Source organism: Platalea leucorodia (assembly GCF_965183815.1).
Source record: "Platalea leucorodia genome assembly, chromosome: W".
Lineage (NCBI taxonomy): Eukaryota > Metazoa > Chordata > Aves > Pelecaniformes > Threskiornithidae > Platalea > Platalea leucorodia.
In genome coordinates this window covers 32,242,912-32,262,323 of record NC_138859.1, presented here as the reverse complement: position 1 = coordinate 32,262,323, position 19,412 = coordinate 32,242,912, and the positions used below count along the sequence as shown (strand labels likewise).

The following is a 19,412-nucleotide window of genomic DNA, read 5'->3' as shown; positions in this document are numbered from 1 at the left end:
GGTGATACATAAGGTTCACAAGAATAGATAACTCATAAACCAGTAAGTTATGTCCAGTGGCCTTGTGCATGTACAAGTTCTTCTAGCCTGCACTTGTTGACATAAAAATAAAGAGTTAAGAGACAACGTTAGCACCTACATAAAAAACATTTGCATAAGGGACTGTTCATTCAAGGCCTCCTATGTCGATTCCGTCAAAGGATATGTGCTGGTTTTGGCTGGGATAGAGTTAATTTTCTTCATAGTAGCTAGTATGAGGCTATGTTTTGGATTTGTGCTGGAAACGGTGTTGATAACACAGGGATGTTTTAGTTAGTGCTGAGCAGTGCTTACACAGAGTCAAGGCCTTTTCTGCTTCTCACACCGCCCCACCAGCGAGTAGGCTGGGGGTGCACAAGAAGTTGGGAGGGGACACAGCCGGGACAGCTGACCCCAACTGACCAAAGGGATATTCCATACCATATGATGTCATGCTCAACAATAAAACTAGGGGGGAGGTTGGTGAGGGGGTGCTGCTCGGGGACTGGCTGGCTATCGGTCGGTTGGTGGTGAGCAATTGTTTTCTTTTGCATCACTTGTCTTTCCTGGGTTTTATTTCTCTCTCTTTGTTATTTTCCTTTTCATTACAAATTATCATTATTATTATTATTATTATTATTATTATTATTATTATTACTATCATCATTTCATTTCATTGCATTTCAATTATTAAACTGTTTTTATCTCAACCCATGAGTTTTCTCATTTTTTACCCTTCCGATTCTCTCCCCATCCCACTGTGGGGGAGTGAGTGAGCGAGTGGCTGTGTGGTGCTTAGTTGCTGGCTGGGGTTAAACCATGACAGGGTATCACAAAGGCATTTCAATGTCCTGAGATCTCTTCTGTCTAAGGATAACTAGGGGACACCACCATGTTGGAAAGATATCTGTGTAATGCATGCTACTGACAAAGCTGTAAAGCAATCAAACTAATGTCCCTTTAAATGGGTTTGGATTTTGTATCTGACTGAAATTGCTAGTGACTGGTAGTGTCGCCATTTTTGATAGCCTTGTGAAATGAATTTGCTGTCCTTCTAACCTCCAGTGAACAAATAGCCACATCAGAAAAGCAAAAGGCATCAGCTAGCATCCTCCCTTATTGGCAGAGCTGGCAGGGTTGATGGGGAGAGCAGGGGCTGAACTGAGGATGCAGAGCAAACACTACTTTTCCTGGATGATTCTCTCTCTGGCAGAGGATTTAAGTATATTGTCAGGGCAACATTGGGACATTTGCATTTACCTCCTTAGACCTCTGCTGTGGATCAGAAGAGAGCTTCAGTTTGCTTTTTCAGAGTACCAAATTTCCGTTAGAACAAGCCAAATTTGCAGCTGATTCATTGTCATCATGATAAATGCTTATTCTTTGATTCTTTTTGATTGGCCTTTTCTTATCTCCTAACTCTGGTTTCGAATTGTTGTACAGAAAGGTAGTTTAGCAGACAGTATATTTCCTACGCTAGCTCTTCCTTTTTTAAATTATTAATCAGCCCTTGTCTTTACAATGTAAAATGATTATACTGGGATAAACTGTTTAACCTAAGCTCCAGTTTGTTATTCCTACCACATTTGCCATAGCTTGTGCTGCAGATCAGAGGTTAATTGCAAACAGGCTGTAAAAACCTGTATTTCTTACCCTGCAGCGCCACCAAAGGCTGTCAGGGAAAAATGAATCTGAAATTTAACCCAAAGGTGCTTGCTGCCTGTGTGCAGCCAAAGGCTGTTTCAGATCTAGGACTACAGCCTCAAAGTTATGCCTGCTTTGTGCTTGTTCTGGCTAGCAGAGACTGATGTGGATCCAAAGGACTCTCTGTCAATGTTACTGGCTATTGCAGATACTGAGGAGCTCCTAATTCACAGCCAGCACCAAGAAGATAAGCAAGATGCATTAAAATAATCCAAAAGTTTCATTAGATACAGACCAGCTCCTCAAGAAAGCTAGTGAAAGAGGAAGAGCTCTCTAATTTAGCAGACTCAGAGCTTCATGCTTGAGAAAGGTCATTAAAAAAAATCAGTACAATGAAGAGGTACAATGCTTTTCAATAGGAATTTGCCTCTCAGTCTTGATTGGGAATTTCATATCTTCCCTTTTATTCCCCCCAGCCCCCAAGTAACAACTGTATGTCTGCCTGTGGCAGAACAAGTGCAATTAACTTCTTTGCCTAGTATCAGGTGCAATCCCAGCAATGCTACACACCCTCCTTCACCTGTCACTTTGTTCAGGAAGTTCTTCCCCTGGGGCAATTTTAATATCATATTTCTAATGGGCAGTGTCAGATTTGATCTCACAGATTTTGATTAATCTGCAACTCTTCCAAAATCCTGTGCCCTTCCCCAAGGGACAAATTAAGGATACACCTCACCTCTATTGATTAGAAAGGTGACTCTGAAACTCCTCTTTGTAGGAAGGAAGGACTTCTGAGAAAACATAAAAATTGGTTATAGGGCATTTTTTCAAAAAAGTTCAGGAGATCAGGGCAGAGGTGGTCAATGAAAGATTAGTCTGTGGGAAAGGAATAAAAACAGGCTTCTGTAAACCCAGACGAATGGGATGGATAAAAAGAGCAATTCAGAATATTATAGTGTGTATCAAATAAGGAATAACTGTCAGATGACTTGATTAATTGGCTAAGTAGTGGCTAGTAATGCTTGACATAAAATGGTACATGTAGGCATAGAATCATAGAATCATAGAATCGTTTAGGTTGGAAAAGACCCTTAAGATCATTGAGTCCAACCGTTAACCTAACACTACGAAGTCCACCGTTAAACCATGTCCCTAAGCACCACATCTACACGTCTTTTAAATACCTCCAAGGATGGGGACTCAGCCACTTCCCTGGGCAGGCTGTTTCAATGCTTGACAACCCTTTCAGTGAAGAAATTTTTCCGAATATCCACTTCCCTAGTCCTGCTGGCCACGCTATTCCTGATACATGCCAGGATGCTATTGGCCTTCTTGGCCACCTGGGCACACTGCTGGCTCATGTTCAGCTGGCTGTCGACCAACACCCCCAGGTCCTTTTCCGCCAGGCAGCTCTCCAGCCACTCTTCCCCAAGCCTGTAGCGTTGCATGGGGTTGTTGTGACCCAAGTGCAGGACCCGGCACTTAGCCTCGTTGAACCTCATACAGTTGGCCCCGGCCCATTGATCCAGCCTGTCCAGATCCCTCTGTAGGGCCTTCCTGCCCTCCAGCAGATCAACGCTCCCGGCCAACTTGGTGTCGTCTGCAAACTTACTGAGGGTGCACTCGATCCCCTCGTCCAGATCACTGATAAAGATATGAAACGGAAATGGCCCCAATACTGAGCCCTGGGGAACACCACTTGTGACCGGCCGCCAACTGGATTTGACTCCATTCACCACCACTCTTTGGGCCCGGCCATCCAGCCAGCTTTTTACCCAGCGAACAGTACGCCCATCCAGGCCATGAGCAGACAGTTTCTCCAGGAGAATGCTGTGGGAAATGGTGTCAAAGGCTTTACTAAAGTCCAGGTAAATGACATCCACAGCCTTTCCCTCATCCACTAAGCGGGTCGCCTTGTCATAGAAGGAGATCAGGTTAGTCAAGCAGGACCTGCCTTTCATAAAGCCATGCTGACTGGGCCTGACCACCTGATTGTCCCGTACGTGCCACGTGATGGCACTCAGGATGATCTGCTCCATAACCTTCTCCAGCACCAAAGTCAGGCTGACAGGCCTGTAGTTCCCAAGATCCTCCTTCCGTCCCTTCTTGTAGATGGGCGTCACATTTTGTAACCTCCAGTCAACTGGGACCTCCCCGGTTGGCCAGGACTGCTGATAACGTTTGAAAGTGGCTTGGTGAGCACTTCCTCCAGCTTCCTCAGTACCCCAATGTTGATACCTGCATCCTCAAGGTACCAGGATGTCACATATGTATGTGACACTGTTGTGACACATCAATGTCACTGATGTGACACTGTTAAGATAGGTGAGGCACACATGTTATAGTGCTTTGTTGGGCCTTCTAAATGCAGAAGGGCTTTCTTTGCCCTAGAGTGTGTAGGAGTTTCTCATGAGTCAGTTAATGAGTATGTCTTTTAAGGATTGCTGGATCTTGAAAAACTCCTATTTCTGAAGTTTTTTAGTTGTTCCAACTAGACTAGTTGGAGTCTAGTTGGAGTCTAGTTCCAACTAGACTGGAGTTGGACTTTTTTAGTTGTTCCAACTCTTCCCATTGTTGAGAACTCACCCTCAGTGGTGAAATCAGCAAAAACAGTGTCGTGCTGTGCATATGGATGGGAAATTAGAAGTATAAATCTAAAATTGCTGCACTTGTTTCTCATATGGCACCTGAGAAGGAAGTTAGTTACTGGAACAGAACAGGAGAAAGGTGGTGGTTTAGGACTGAGATATATTGTTATAAACCATCTGCCTTATTTCCCTAAGCAATATGTTACCCATTGCGTGACACACTTCAAATTACCTGTCTTTCTCACCATGAAAGAAAACAGTAAAGGAAAAAAATTCAGAAGGCAAATTCTCCCCTATTTCACCAGTGAATTTATAGCCCTTTTTGTCATTATATTTGAGTGAGACAATTTTGTGGTTTAGGGCCCACTAACGCCTTTCACTTCTCTATCTTACAAGTGGCCTATTACTTCATTGGCTTGTATTTTGGTGCAGGGCACATGGACCAGATGCAGTACTGATGGCAGAAGGCAACCGTCCTGCTGAACTGACTCAATCCCAGATGCTTCACATTGCCCAGCAGATTGCAGCTGGTATGGTTTACTTGGCATCACAGCACTTCGTGCATCGGGATCTTGCTACGCGGAATTGCCTGGTTGGTGCGAACCTGCTGGTGAAGATTGGGGATTTTGGGATGTCTAGAGATGTGTACAGCACAGACTACTATAGGGTAAGTGAACTGCTATAATCAGTAATAACTGTGGTCTTGTTCAGTCATCTTACTGCATTCATGTGACTGATTCTACTTTTACACTGGACAGTCTCTGTGAGATGATTTAGGGGCTGGCATATGGAGAAGCTGGTTCTGAGTAAATACCCATGGTAATTACTCAGTTTTGGTATTAGTTTTGGTAAATTTGGAGAGAGTTAATCAGAATAAGATTGGCATGTCCTGTTGTTTACATATGTTGGCTTTATTTTCTAATAATAAATCATACAACAGTTTTTTACTCTGGGCAGAAGTTTGGCATGTTTGCTGGGCTGTAGTGAAGAAGCAGCAGATAAAAAGGAAGAGAAGGTAATCAAATTTGGCCCAACTCTCATATGTTCTTATACATTTGTAAGACAAATGGAAATTGTAACTTTTGGTTATCGTATAATGTTTCAGTTTACTTAAATAGATATAATGGTCAGCAGCACTGGATGGAACAGTTATTTTACTTGCTGACAGCAAGCATTTCCTGCTTTAAGCCAGTTCTTTAGTCTTACTGTTTATGGCTGAACATTTGTTTTGTGTCACTCTGGTGAGGGTTGTAACTCAGTGGTGGGTAAGGATAGCCCATGGCGGTTGTTCATATTCTGGCCCTGGCCATTTTCCCTGAGCTCAGTTGTCGTAAAATGATCTGTGAAGTTTGCAAAGTGCTTCTAGGATCTCTGGGATAGACAGAACCGTGTACAGTGATTATTGTTGTTAATGCTGGCTTTGTACTATGTGGCAAGTCATGCAGTTTACAGCATTTGCTGTTCAATACCATGTGTGTTAACTTCATGGGTGGAACTGGAGTAAGAGTGGCAGTTATCAGGTTTTTGTAGCATGGGGGAGGCAATCCATGGCCAAGCTGTTAGTTTATAAATGCTAGAGCTGTATCCTGTAACATAAGCTACTCAGAATCTTTAAACACATTCTCTGTACCTGCCTCGCACATTACTTGTTACCAGTGAACTCCTTATAGATAAAATGAAGGCCTATTCCTTAGCCACCTTAATCGGGCTGCTGTGTCTATAAAAGAACAGTGTCCCCTTGGCACCAGTGTTTCTACAATGCCTGAAAAGTGATCGCCTTTTGTGGTGGGTTGACCTTGGCTGGCTGCCAGACACCCACCCAGCCGCTCTCTCACTCCCAATGATGACTGCATCAGGACCCCCCTCAGAAGAAGATGGAGTGTTACTGCCATTTGAGATGTGATGGAGGGGACTTGCCGAATCATCATCATTGCTGATAACTGAAGAAGGACCTAGAGTTAGAAACAAAGATTCTCCTGTAACTCAGAACATTTTCCTTCCCTCAGACAATTCTTTTTTTTCTTTTTTTGACGAATTTGTCCTCCATCCCACTAGTCAAGAGCTCTCTTTATGTCCCTCGCTGATCTTACCTCAGGAATTTTATACATCTGGCCATTAAGAGTAGGAATGTGATATAAATTTTTGTACTAGAGATCACCTAGACTAAATACATCAGGGTCTAGCATACTGTGTCACTGGGAAAGATCTCCAAATTTGATGAACTCCTACCATTCTCAGAAATAAGCTATGAAATGCATGCGTTAACTTTTTTAGTAGAGGGGAAGCCATACGAGGAGCGGCTGAAGTCACTTGGTCTGTTCAGCCTGGCGAAGAGGAGACAGAGGGGAGACCTCATCGTGGTCTACAGCTTCCTCACAAGGGAAGGAGGAGGGGCAGGTACTGATCTCTTCTCCCTGGCGACCAATGACAGAACCCGAGGGAACGGCAGGAAGATATGCCAGGGGAGGTTTAGGTTGGATATTAGGAAAAGGTTCTTCACCCAGAGGGTGGTGGAGCATTGGAACAGGCTCCCCCGGGAGGTAGTCACGGCGCCAGGCCTGACAATATTCAAGAAGCATTTGGACAATGCCCTCAGATGTATGGTGTGAATTTTGGGGTTGTCCTATGCAGGGACAGGAGTTGGACTCGATGATCCTTGTGGGTCCCTTCCAACTCAGGACATTCTATGATTCTATGATTCTATGATTCTATGATTACCTTATGCCCTACTCTGATCACACCGCAATAATTCCTTTTCCCACAAAGCTGGCAAACATCCGCCTTCCATTTGAGGTGGCATTATAACATGACAACAGACATGGAGGAGATGGGCTCATCCTAACATGGGAAGATGTATGATTCCTGAAGGACAAAATGGCTGAGAGCCAAAATCCAGAGGACAATTTGCACAGTCACAGTAGGTACAAGGCAGACACTCAGAAGAGCAGTGGAAAACACTCTTCCCACCCCACCGTGAGATCTGGGGTCATTTCACAGGGGCTCATCCAGCCCAGGGGAACATTTCTCTGCCTTATGAGGCCCCATCAACACCCGAGTCTAGTGACCTTCTAGAAGGAGAGGTTTATTTTGATCAGTAATTTAGTGACAATTTTTGGTTTTTTCTCAGTTTGTGCTTTGTTTTTTTTAATGAAAGCACCATGGAGATAAAACCTTATGAATGGGTAAAAATAACCAGCCTGCTTAGCATAGTTCCACTTATGTGAGCTGCAGGGGCCTTTGATCTAACACTGAGATCAGAGCAGATAACATTGGAACTCTTGTGATTTGACCCCTGCTAGCTAATTCTATGTTATATCTTCCAGTTTACATTCAGAATTCAAAGAAAATCAGCATCACCATTAAACAATGACATTTTGCCTAATCTGCCCATTGAAGAGCTGACAGAGACCACAAATATCAATTTTCAGATCATTCTCCATCCATGTTAACCAGGGATTTTGGGGTATCATTCACATCTCCTAGAATGGCATCCTCAGATGACACCTGTGTTTGTCCCGCAGGCAAAAGTGACAGGCAGGGTGACAGCAGCGTTCACAGCAATCAAAGGGGGCAGCAGAGAGGACTTTGGGGAAGACAAAAAGCTGTGTTTACTCTGAGTCGACAGCCACTCCTTTGGAGCCCCAGACAGGTTTTAGGTTGAACAGAAGAGGACAGTGCAGAGGCAAGATGGGGATCTGAGTATCACCTGTGCATAGATGGCATCTGTTTGCAGGACAGTCGGGGGATGCAGAGGGAGAGAGGATGGGGACCAACAGTAGATCTTGTGGATGCTTCACGGAGGGCAGGAGAAAAGATGGGGAGGATATACCACACACACACACAATTAAGGAACAAGATAAGAACCAGGACAGGCCAAGAAAGGGCAGGTTTAAAGAAAAGAAACTTTTAGATTCTCTTACAGTTTTATGGTTCACAGTATCATAACGAAAGCGCTTTATCATTACATAGCATGGCTTACAGGAATAAAACGTAAATAATTTGGCACGTGGCTATTTCAACCATAGCTTTAGAGGCTCAAGCATACTCCCACCCCTATCCTGCTTTCTTTTCTCCCCAATTGGTTTAACGGTGCATGAGGGAAATCTTCTCACTGTTTGAAAAAGTACTTCCTCCACTGGCTTGAAACATTAGAAGTATTTTTTCAAATGCCTCGTACTTCACTGGAAAGTCACTGTTGACAAATGTAAGTGAAGCCTAGATCTCTGCAATTTATCAAATGGAATACTAATACCAAGGCTGGTTTTGTCCTTACTGATCACCCAAATCCTCAAAAGACTGATTCTACTAGGAAAGCTACCAGGATTAAGTTTTTGGTGAAGATTTTTCCAATGAAGTGCAGAGCCTAGCAAACTGTTGGTCCCTCAGATGGCACACAAGACACATTTTTTAAGTGCATGTGAGTTTGTGTGCAGTAGAAATAGAGTGCAAACACATGAAAAAAACTTGTTCAGTTTTTCTAGAGATTGTTCTTAGGTCTCCAAACTTTCTGAATGTCAAGCTAATGGCACCAAAAAGCAAGCAGACAAATACATATTTTCTTGGAAACAATGCAGTCTTTTTATACTAATACAGCTTTAGTATGAGGGTCAAATCCCTTCCTTTACAGCAAATGGGTGAATTTTCTTGGCTTTGCAATTAGAGGCACTCCTCTAAGTCTTTCATCTTTGCTGTTCTCTGCTTCACAGGAGGAGGCTCTTTTGTCATTATTTGCTTCTACCATGCATGCAGCAATGGCATGGAAAAGTGTCCATTACACATTTCTAGGACGGTAAAACAGGATATTGAATAGGAACTCATAGCAGCTATGTGGGAGACAGCAAGCTGCAGGGTCAATCCACCACACTCACCTAAGCAGTCTCAGGCAAAAAAAAATATAAAGGAAAGGCTTTCAAATACAGAATCAGGAAGAACATATGGTTCTGGTTTGCACTTAGCATGGCATTGCTAGCACGTATTCCCGGACTTTAGTTTAGGTGGTCACAATCACTGTATCCATCGTCTTCTCCCTCCACCTAATGTGCTGACGATATAAGCAGTCTACTGTATGTGCATTTACTCTCTGAACTATAAAAAGATTTCTTGGAGGCTACCATATCCCACATCCCCCTCGCCATGCATTTTTGTGCATCACAGATCACTTGAATTATCCCTGAAGTTACCACTAATGGCTTAGCCATGCTAGGAGGCAATAGAAGTAATAATTGTCAAAACCAGTCAATTTTAGCTTTATGGTTGGAGCCGTGTAGTTAATCCAGGGATATATTTGCTTAGTCAAGTGTTACAAGGCAGCTCAGGTAAAGAGGATTGCTTATAGGGATTACATTTGTGCTGATGCCTTAATAACTATGACTTCTTCCATGAAAAAGGATGTTGATTACTAGGAAGATTTATCAATAGATCTTGCACTAGCATTGGCTCTTCTTGCTTCAAGTTCTCGTTCCCAGAGAAGCAAAGACCAGTCTGTGCAGAGACACGGTAATGGCGCACCATCAGTCAAAAGCAGGACAGTGAGTGCATATCACCAGTCAGCATCAGCTCTGTTGAATTTTGAGCCCATACTGAATCTTCTCTCTTTTTCTTTTTGGGATGGATGTATTTTTTCACTAGTTAAATACCTTGTTCTCAAAAAGTACTTACACAACACTTCTTTCCCCATGAGACTCACGTATTTGCTGTAGATTCCAAGAAATTATTTTTTTCTGCATGATTAAAAGGCAAGTTTCATACTTCAGCAGGAACAGAGACTCAAACTTTCTTGTTATCAAGCTAAGATCCAAGTTTCTTAACAGAATATACATCTCCTTTTTAGCTCAACTCTTGAATCCCTGCCTATCTTCCACTTCCTCTAGAAGACAACTCATCAGTCATGGCTTGGCACACTTTGACTGAGATGCTACAAGCTTTATTTTGAATGCTCTTTGACATTCCTAAATTCAACAACTGTAGGCAACTGTGATATTAAATAATGTTTATGCAATTGCATATTAAGACTGCAATAATTAAGACTGCAATTGCATATTATTAAGACTGAATAAGACAGCCCAGACTAATAAAAGTAATGCAATTGTACCAACATTATTTTATATTATTGGTCTCTTAAATGCTGCATGCTGAAACAGGGCGTTGAATTAAAAGGCATAAATAAAACACAAAGGAAAAAAAATTCAAAGCTAGCTGAATAAGCTGCCCAAAGACAAACCTGTCTAGTCTCTCTTCAGGTGGTGGACCTGTTCAAAGTAATTTCAGACTCTTCTGCAAATTCATTCAGAGTGAGCTTATTAAAGCAATACTCTTCATTTTGCAGCTGTTGATACTTTTAATGTGGGAAAGCTGAAGGCATGGTGCTACTATGCTTCCCCAGCAGTTTGGCTGTGTGGAGCAATAGCATTTCTTGCCTCCCTCTACCTTCCAACCGACCCCTCGTCTCATATCCCCATCCCTGCCAGCTCCTGAGAACACAGCCATTGGTGTTAGCCTTAGTGCCATCATCTCAATATTCACTGCCACACTCAGTTGCCAAACAAGTGTTATGGAGTTAATATTCCATTGTTGGTGGTGAAAAAAACACAAGAATAAGATTGCCTCAAGCAACATTACACCCAAGTCTATCTTGCTGAAACACAGTGCTCTTCACAGCTCAAACAATGCATGTCCTTCTATCCCAGTGCCTAATGTGCAACACACTGAGCCAAAAACTACATTGTAGATGTTAAGTTTGTGACTCGGAAAACTGAGATTTGCCAGGCTTGGGTGTTTAGAGGATAAATAATTTCATGTCTTCTGATAGGTATCATTAATGTATTTAACTGATTTGCACCCACCAGTGCTTATTTAAGCCTGTGTTATGTCACTCCTTGATAGATGAGGTGAGAAAAACATTCTGAAACTGTCCAAGAAGCTCAGTTCCCATCCAACAAGCACGTTCCCAGGAAGTCAAGGGAACCAGAATGACAGTTGTTCCAGAGAGCTAGAGATCTTCCCTACACCCAGCAGCCAAATGCCTCTACTCCCCTTCCAACAGTCTCTGAATTAAAGAAGGGAGGAGGCTCCTTGGAGATCTCTGGCAGGAGAAACTGGCTGGGAATAGAGGTTTAAACTCAATAAGCAGCCTATAAGACTATGTTCACCTGCAACCATTGCAAAGCAAGGTGGAGAGATCTGTTTGAAAATTGTGATGGAGCCACACCACTCTGACATCACCTTTCACTTGGGTAATCAAGGCTCCAAGGTGTTTTCCTTTTCTTTTCACATTAAAATCAATGTTTTCGCTTTCCTTATTTGCTGCAGCTTCACAAGAAGACAAAACTATGTTCTCATTGTATTGTTTAGATGCAAAGAAAATATGCTACAGTGACAGATTATTTTCCTTCCTAAAAAGAATAATTTAAGTAATGTGTAACCTCAAGGGCAATTTAATAGGTATGTTAGTCAGCTTTACAGTATTAAATTTTCAGGGTTGCTAGGTGCCAAAAGGTCAGTCACACTGACATAAATGCCTTTCGCCTAAAATGCATGTTCTTCTTGCTGGTAAACTTTTTATTTCACATTTAACTCCTCTACAGAGCAAGGAACATGTAATATGGGTAATTTCAATTGAAATGTCTGCATGCAGGTTTTAGCTAGTCAAATATTTCATCAGGCCTCTTTGTCGTTACTTTTAATCTAAGAGTCAAAACCTGCATATTTGTTTGCTTCAATTTTATTCTGGAGCAGCAACTTCTAACTAACTGTCATTTTTCTCACAAACTTATCTATGTTTTTTATCTATGCACACATCCACATGTCCCTTTATGCACAAGCCTAGAGCATTCCAGAAGTCATAATATCTGCAAGGGAGGTTTTTGACTATGGAAAACTCCCAAGGATCCCCTAAAGGAGCCCTTCATAAAGCCAGGTCTGTTATCTGCATATCTTGTACCACGTTTGTTGTTGTTCATTTACTATTTAAAGAGAGCAAAAGATGTAGATTCTCTCAGCGAATCCAGACTAAGGCAGGAAAGGAAAGTGAAGAAAGGTGTTAGTAAAAGACAAAAGTCTGGATGAAGAGAGAAAGAGGCAGACAAGTGCCCAAAGGGATGAATGAAAGTGTAAAGTAGCATGGCTTCATCCAAGCTGATGGAGTAGCTTGCAGTATGATGCATAGATATGAAACTTAAATTTGGGCTGTTGTTTGTTCTGCACAGTGAGAAAACCAAGAAGGACCATTTCTCCAGCCCCTCACACTCCAGCTGGCTTTTGGCTGGCACAAGAAGAGTAACAGAGCCACAGCCTGCCTTGCCACCATCTTTCACACTGATAAAAGCTGGAAGTTAGAGTCAAGCCTGTGAGATTTTGGCCTGCCCTGCTAGGGCCATATGTGGGCTAGTCAGCAGCTGGTCATGAAACAGTCAAGGCTGTTATGACTTATCAGATGGCTGCCTGGAGAATTATGTCCATGGCAGACCGAAGTAATGAAACTGTCAGCAATGACACTGGGATGGTTCTGACCTACCATACCTGATTGTTTGTAGCAGGATAAGCCTTTTTAACTGTTCAGGCTTAATCACATACATGGAAGCAATTTTCCAACAAGGTGGCAGGAGCAATAGCCCAACTGAAGTGCATCTACGCCAATGCACACAGCATGGGCAACAAACAGGAGGAGCTGGAAGCCGTTGTGCAGCAGGAAAACTATGATATAGTTGCCATCACAGAAACGTGGTGGGATGACTTGCACAACTGGAGTGCTGCAATGGACAGCTATAAACCCTTCAGAAGGGATAGGCAAGGAAATAGAGGCGGTGGGGTAGCCCTGTGTGTTAGGGAGTGTTTTGACTGTCTAGAATTTAACAGTGGTGACGATAGGGTCGAGTGTTTATGGGTAAGAATCAGGGGGAAGGCCAACAAGGCAGATATCCTGGTGGGAGTCTGTTATAGACCACCCAACCAGGATGAAGAGGCGGACGAAGTATTCTATAAGCAGCTGGGGGAAGTCTCACGATCGCTACGCCTTGTTCTCGTGGAGGACTTCAACTTACCAGATGCCTGCTGGAAATACAATACAGCGGAGAGGAAACAGTCTCGGAGGTTCCTGGAGCGTGTGGAAGATAACTCCCTGACACAGCTGGTGAGGGAGCCAACTAGGGAAGGCACCCCGTTGGACCTGTTGTTTTCTGAACAGAGAAGGCCTGGTGGGTGATGTGATGGTTGGAGGCCGTCTTGGGCATAGTGATCATGAAATGATAGAGTTTTCGATTCTCGGAGAAGTAAGGAGGGGGGTCAGCAGAACGGCTACCTTGAACCTCTGGAGGGCAGACTTTGGCCTGTTCAGGGGCCTGGTTGAGAGAGTCCCTTGGGAGGCAGCCCTGAAGGGCAAAGGAGTCCAGGAAGGCTGGATGTTCTTCAAGAAGGAAATCTTACAGGCGCAGGAGCAGGCTGTCCCCATGTGCCGAAAGACGAGTTGGCGGGGAAGAAGACCAGCCTGGCTGAACAGAGAGCTTTGGCTGGAACTCAGGAATAAAAGGAGAGTTTATGACCTTTGGAAGAAGGGGCAGGCAACTCAGGAGGACTACAAGGATGTCGTGAAGTTATGCAGGGAGAGGATTAGAAGGCCCAAAGCCCAACTGTAACTTAAACTGGCTACTGCTGTAAAAGACAACAAAAAATGTTTCAACAAATGCATTAGCAACAAAAGGAGAGCCATGAAGAATCTCCGTCCTTTATTGAATGTGGGGGGAAACAGTGACAAAAGGATGAGGAAAAGGCTGAGGTACTTAATGCCTTCTTTGCCTCAGTCTTTAATAGTCAGACCAATTGCTTGCTGGATACCCAGCCCCCTGAGCTGGAAGACAGGGACGGGGAGCAGAATGAAGCCCCCATAATCCAAGGGGAAATGGTTAGCGACCTGCTACACCACTTAGACATGCACAAGTTTATGGAACCGGATGGGATGCACCCAAGGGTACTGAGGGAGCTGGTGGCAGAAGTGCTCACCAAGGCACTTTCCATCGTTTATCAGCAGCCCTGGCTAACCAGGGAGGTCCCAGTTGACTGCAGGTTAGCAAATGTGACTCCCATCTACAAGAAGTGTCGGAAGGAGGATCTGGGGAACTACAGGCCTGTCAGCCTGACTTCGGTGCTGGGGAAGGTTATGGAGCAGATCCTCCGGAGTGCCATCACGTGGCACGTACGGGACAATCAGGTGGTCAGGCCCAGTCAGCATGGCTTTATGAAAGGCAGGTCCTGCTTGACTAACCTGATCTCCTTCTATGACAAGGCGACCCGCTTAGTGCATGAGGGAAAGGCTGTGGATGTCATTTACCTGGACTTTAGTAAAGCCTTTGACACCATTTCCCACAGCATTCTCCTGGAGAAACTGTCTGCTCATGGCCTGGATGGGCGTACTGTTCGCTGGGTAAAAAGCTGGCTGGATGGCCGGGCCCAAAGAGTGGTGGTGAATGGAGTCAAATCCAGTTGGCGGCCGGTCACAAGTGGTGTTCCCCAGGGCTCAGTATTGGGGCCATTTCCGTTTCATATCTTTATCAGTGATCTGGACGAGGGGATCGAGTGCACCCTCAGTAAGTTTGCAGACGACACCAAGTTGGCCGGGAGCGTTGATCTGCTGGAGGGTAGGAAGGCCCTACAGAGGGATCTGGACAGGCTGGATCAATGGGCCGGGGCCAACTGTATGAGGTTCAACGAGGCTAAGTGCCGGGTCCTGCACTTGGGTCACAACAACCCCATGCAACGCTACAGGCTTGGGGAAGAGTGGCTGGAGAGCTGCCTGGCGGAAAAGGACCTGGGGGTGTTGGTCGACAGCCGCCTGAACATGAGCCAGCAGTGTGCTCAGGTGGTCAAGAGGGCCAATGGCATCCTGGCTTGTATCAGGAATAGTGTGGCCAGCAGGACCAGGGAAGTGATAGTGCCCCTGTACGCGGCCCTGGTGAGGCCGCACCTCGAATACTGTGTTCATTTTTGGGCCCCTCACTACAAGAAGGACATTGAGGTGCTGGAGCGTGTCCAAAGAAGGGCAACGAAGCTGGTGAAAGGTCTAGAGCACAAGTCATACTAGGAGCGGCTGAGGGACCTGGGGTTGTTTAGCCTGGAGAAGAGGAGGCTCAGGGGAGACCTTATGGCTCTCTACAACTACCTGAAAGGAGGTTGTAGTGAGGTGGGGGTCGGTCCCTTCTCCCAAACAACAAGTGATAAGACAAGAGGAAACAGCCTCAAGTTGCGCCAGGGGAGGTTTAGATTGGATATTAGGAAAAACTTCTTCACCGAAAGGGTGGTCAGGCATTGGAACAGGCTGCCCAGGGAAGTGGTTGAGTCCCCATCCCTGGAGGTATTTAAAAGATGGGTAGACTGTGGTGCTTAGGGACATGGTTTAGTGGTGGACTTGGCAGTGCTAGGTTATACGGTTGGACTCGATGATCTTGAAGGTCTTTTCCAACCTAGACGATACTATGATTCTAAATGGTTTGGTAGTTATGTTTATTAATACACTGGAATCAGTTTTCTGAGATGCTGCCTCCCTGTCGCGATGTTAGATTTGCCCAAGATGATTATTTGTAGTTTGCTTCTTTAAGATAAGGATGATCCCCAGTCCTTGTTCACTGTTAGATTGTTAATGACATTCTACATTGAATCAGCTCAGTTGTTAAGAGATGCTTCAGGGAAGAGTGGGAGAGAAATAACCTTTCGGCTGGGAATATAGGTTTCAGGTTCAGTAGGGTCTTTTACTTACTTTGTTGATGTCTGATATTTGTTGTTTAGACTCCTGTCTCTCAAAAGTTAGGGTTTCCCATCTTTCCTTTGGACATACAAATAACGTGATTCATCTGCACTGTTCAGTGGCTTAAAGTATTGACATTGAAGCTTTGCTAATATTTGTTCTTGCACGCAAAGATACTATTTCAGACCCTTTTTAGGCTTACAATTCCAGTTTGAAAGAGCTTGCTCAATATTTGGTCTTAAAATACTTTTCTGTGTTTCTTTATCATAAGCAAAAAGCTCAAAAAAAAAAAGGAAGATCAGCTCACCCCAGTACTTGGAAAAACAGGGATATACTTTAAATATCCAGCCTGGTCAGCCAGACACAGGCTTGAACCAAGATTTTGGATGAAACTGTGATCTCAGCAGGGTAAGCAAGAGCTTTGCCATCAACTTCATTAGGACCACAATTTCACCCTTCCACTTCTTTATGTCTGTCCAGTATGGCATAGAGACTCTGTTTCTGATTTAGATTTAGCTAACTTATTTGCCTTTATGTAATAGTGCAAAGAACAGTGGAGGAAATAAGGAGTCCTTGCCTCCACTTGTACGTACCATGCAAGGATATGTCAGAGGCCTGGGGCTATTAGTGAGGTTTCCATCTTCCTTTAGGCCCAACTCGCCCAAAAGGGATGGGAAGGTTTAGAAGTCACAAATTAATTTCTTCCACTTCTGGCATAGATGGGGCAGAAGAACCCAAGACGATATGGTTCAGCATAAAGTCCAGTGACCTGTTTTTTCTTTATATCTCCTGCATATCTTGTACCACGTTTGTTGTTGTTCATTTACTATTTAAAGAGAGCAAAAGATGTAGATTCTCTCAGCGAATCCAGAGTAGCAGCTTTGAAGACAGTGAAATAACATTAGTATTAGAGTACTGAAAAGGCAAAGAGCATCTGGCCCACTAGGCACAGTTCTTCTTTCATCTATGAGCCTAATACCTAATATTGTACAGTGCTGTATTTATGGCAACTGCATAATACATGTTTTCTGGTGTCTCTCTATATGAAATGTTTGCTAAAAGATAATGCCAGTAAAATTTCCAGTACCAAGTGACTATTTGCAAAGAGAATTAATGCATAACAACAATGGACTAAAAAAAGAAAAGGCTGGTTTATCGTTATTTGGGCTGTAGCTAGCCAGGCAAGCACCAACATACAAATGTTTACAGTGAGGAACAAGTGTCTGTCAATTCAGAAAGGACAATAGCAGCAAACACCTGCAGGTCTCAGCTGTCACTACAGGGCTTAATACCTGTGTGGTGGAGTTTGGTAGAAGTTGCATTCAAGAAAACACAAAAGTGTTGCTGAGAAGTCAAGCAGCTTGTCAAGGCATCCTTGTAGGTGCGTGCACTGAGTTGTCACAGTTTGAAGGTACAGTTTGAAGGCTTTTTATTAGTTGGTATTTTTGCATCTGTTGCTCAGGAAACTATCTGCTTCCCTACGTAGACTTTTCAGCTCTCCTCCTCCATCAGCGGCTCATTGCATCATGTGCAGTGCAGGGAGGACAGAGGGTTCTAGTAGCCCTGGAGAATGCGTACAGGTGATTTTGCGCAACTGGAAAAAATGCAGGAAATAATGGGCCAGCTACAGAGATGTAAATCTGAATTAGCTCCCTTGAATTCGGTGCAGTTACTCTGAACTTACACGAACATAATCACAAGCAGAATTAAGCCTAATGATTTTAGAGGGCTTTTAGGAGCTTCCTAAAGGCCACCACTATGTCAGCAGTTGGAAACTTGTATACACCAGGACATAGTGTTATTCTGATGCTAAAGGATTAGCAATATAGCTTGATGCCTGTTACTACTAGCCCATGCTGGAGTATATTTTGTTGTGTGCAGGAAGCATGCTCTTTCCCCAGCTAATTCCTGACTCAGTGTTTTCTCTTGAATCACAGTTTCATGACCCGCTCAATTCTACACAGACAGGCCAAATTCAGCTTTGGCTCAAGCAAGTATAGTTCCATCATTTTTTAATGTGGCTATAGATACAGCCACTTCCCAAGTGGAGTTTTCTCATTATTTTCACATCAGGGTCATTAGTCTTGCTTATAGCTTTGCTTCCATCTGTTTTCACTGACACAGATCCTAAGAGGAGATTCTGAGAAAGTTTTCCTTATTATTGCTAGGAGAAGGAGTATCAGATGTCCAGCATCTGTAGTGGGATGCATTTAACAGTGATTTGTTACTGAACTCTATCTTGCAGGGTTAATGACAGGACAGTAATACAGAAAATGAGTAGGTTGTGACATACTTTATTTTGCCACATTTTAAGCCCCCTCTCACATGAAACGTGCAAGTGTGAAACTAGCCCCACTGCTCCTGGAGCACATTCTGCTTCAGTCTGTGAAATCAGAAAGTATGGAGAGGGAAGAAAGGGAAAATCTAATGACTAGGGTAAAAAATTGAGCTGATTAAAACAAAATTTAGAGCAGAGTGGACTTGCTTCTGTAACCAATTACTTAAATATCCATTGAATTTGGGTGTCTATTTATTCCTTTGGAAATCTCCCCCACAAGATCTACACCAGCATGCTTCTCATTAAGGATATCAAGAGATAGTCACTAAAAGCCAGTTCACCTTGAGAAAAGAAGCAGCACCCAGAAACAGTTGCCAGGAAATGCAGACCTCCCATTGACCCACAGTATAGCTAAAAGCTCTGATTATAATTCAGTCAAAAGCTTGACCAAAGCGTTTGGAAATTTTCAAATGGAAATTTTCCCACTGTTTTCTTCTGTTAAAAACTTTGATAATTTACTAGTATTTGGGACCAATTTGGTTAAAGAGCCTTAGGTTCCGTATGCACGTATATAGAATACCAGGAAGCTTACACAGTCAACATCACCCACAGCTGACACAAGCTTTTCTGTTGAAAAAGCTCTTAGCACAGATGTTCATTAACTTTAAAAGTCCCTTAAAAATTACATACACAAAACTGAATCATTCTTAAAAATAACCACACATAGGGATATAAATTGCAGGAAACCAAGGATTCAAGCATTGATATTAACTTGAGCAGTGGCAGCAGCAGCAGTTGTTGCTGTGTGCTGTGAGGAGTTCAAGGCTTGTGAGGTCCCTGGGGGGGGGGTGTCTGAGGGGGTTTCTAGGCCCCTGACACCCTTGGGCTGTGTGTGTGGAAGGACCAGCTGGCAGGCGACAGATCTTGCGAGAGGGGTGGGTGAGAGTTGGGCGGTGCCGGCATTCCCCGCAGCCAGTTCAAACCGGGAGAATCTGCGTATAACTGGCCCCTAGGGAGCACCAGCGAGCAGGGTGCCCAAACAAGGAGTGGTGTCTGTTGGGAACAGTGTTGGCAGTTTGCAGGGAAGGGGAGCACGCTCTGTTCAGTTATCGGGCTGCTGCCTGCTTTGCTCACCAGCAGGCTTAGGCTGCAG

The 19,412-nt window shown here is 43.9% G+C and overlaps 1 protein-coding gene across 1 annotated transcript in view; it reads left to right on the top strand.

The window, feature by feature from the left end:
- LOC309601796 (BDNF/NT-3 growth factors receptor-like) overlaps positions 1 to 19,412 on the top strand; it is a gene marked incomplete at both ends in the record, with an annotated part of 230,630 nt that overhangs the window by 170,242 nt on the left and 40,976 nt on the right. Inside the window, one exon of the mRNA XM_082334926.1 lies at positions 4,683 to 4,917. Within this exon, the coding sequence (XP_082191052.1) occupies positions 4,683 to 4,917 (235 nt within the window). The remainder of the gene's footprint in view (positions 1 to 4,682; positions 4,918 to 19,412) is intronic.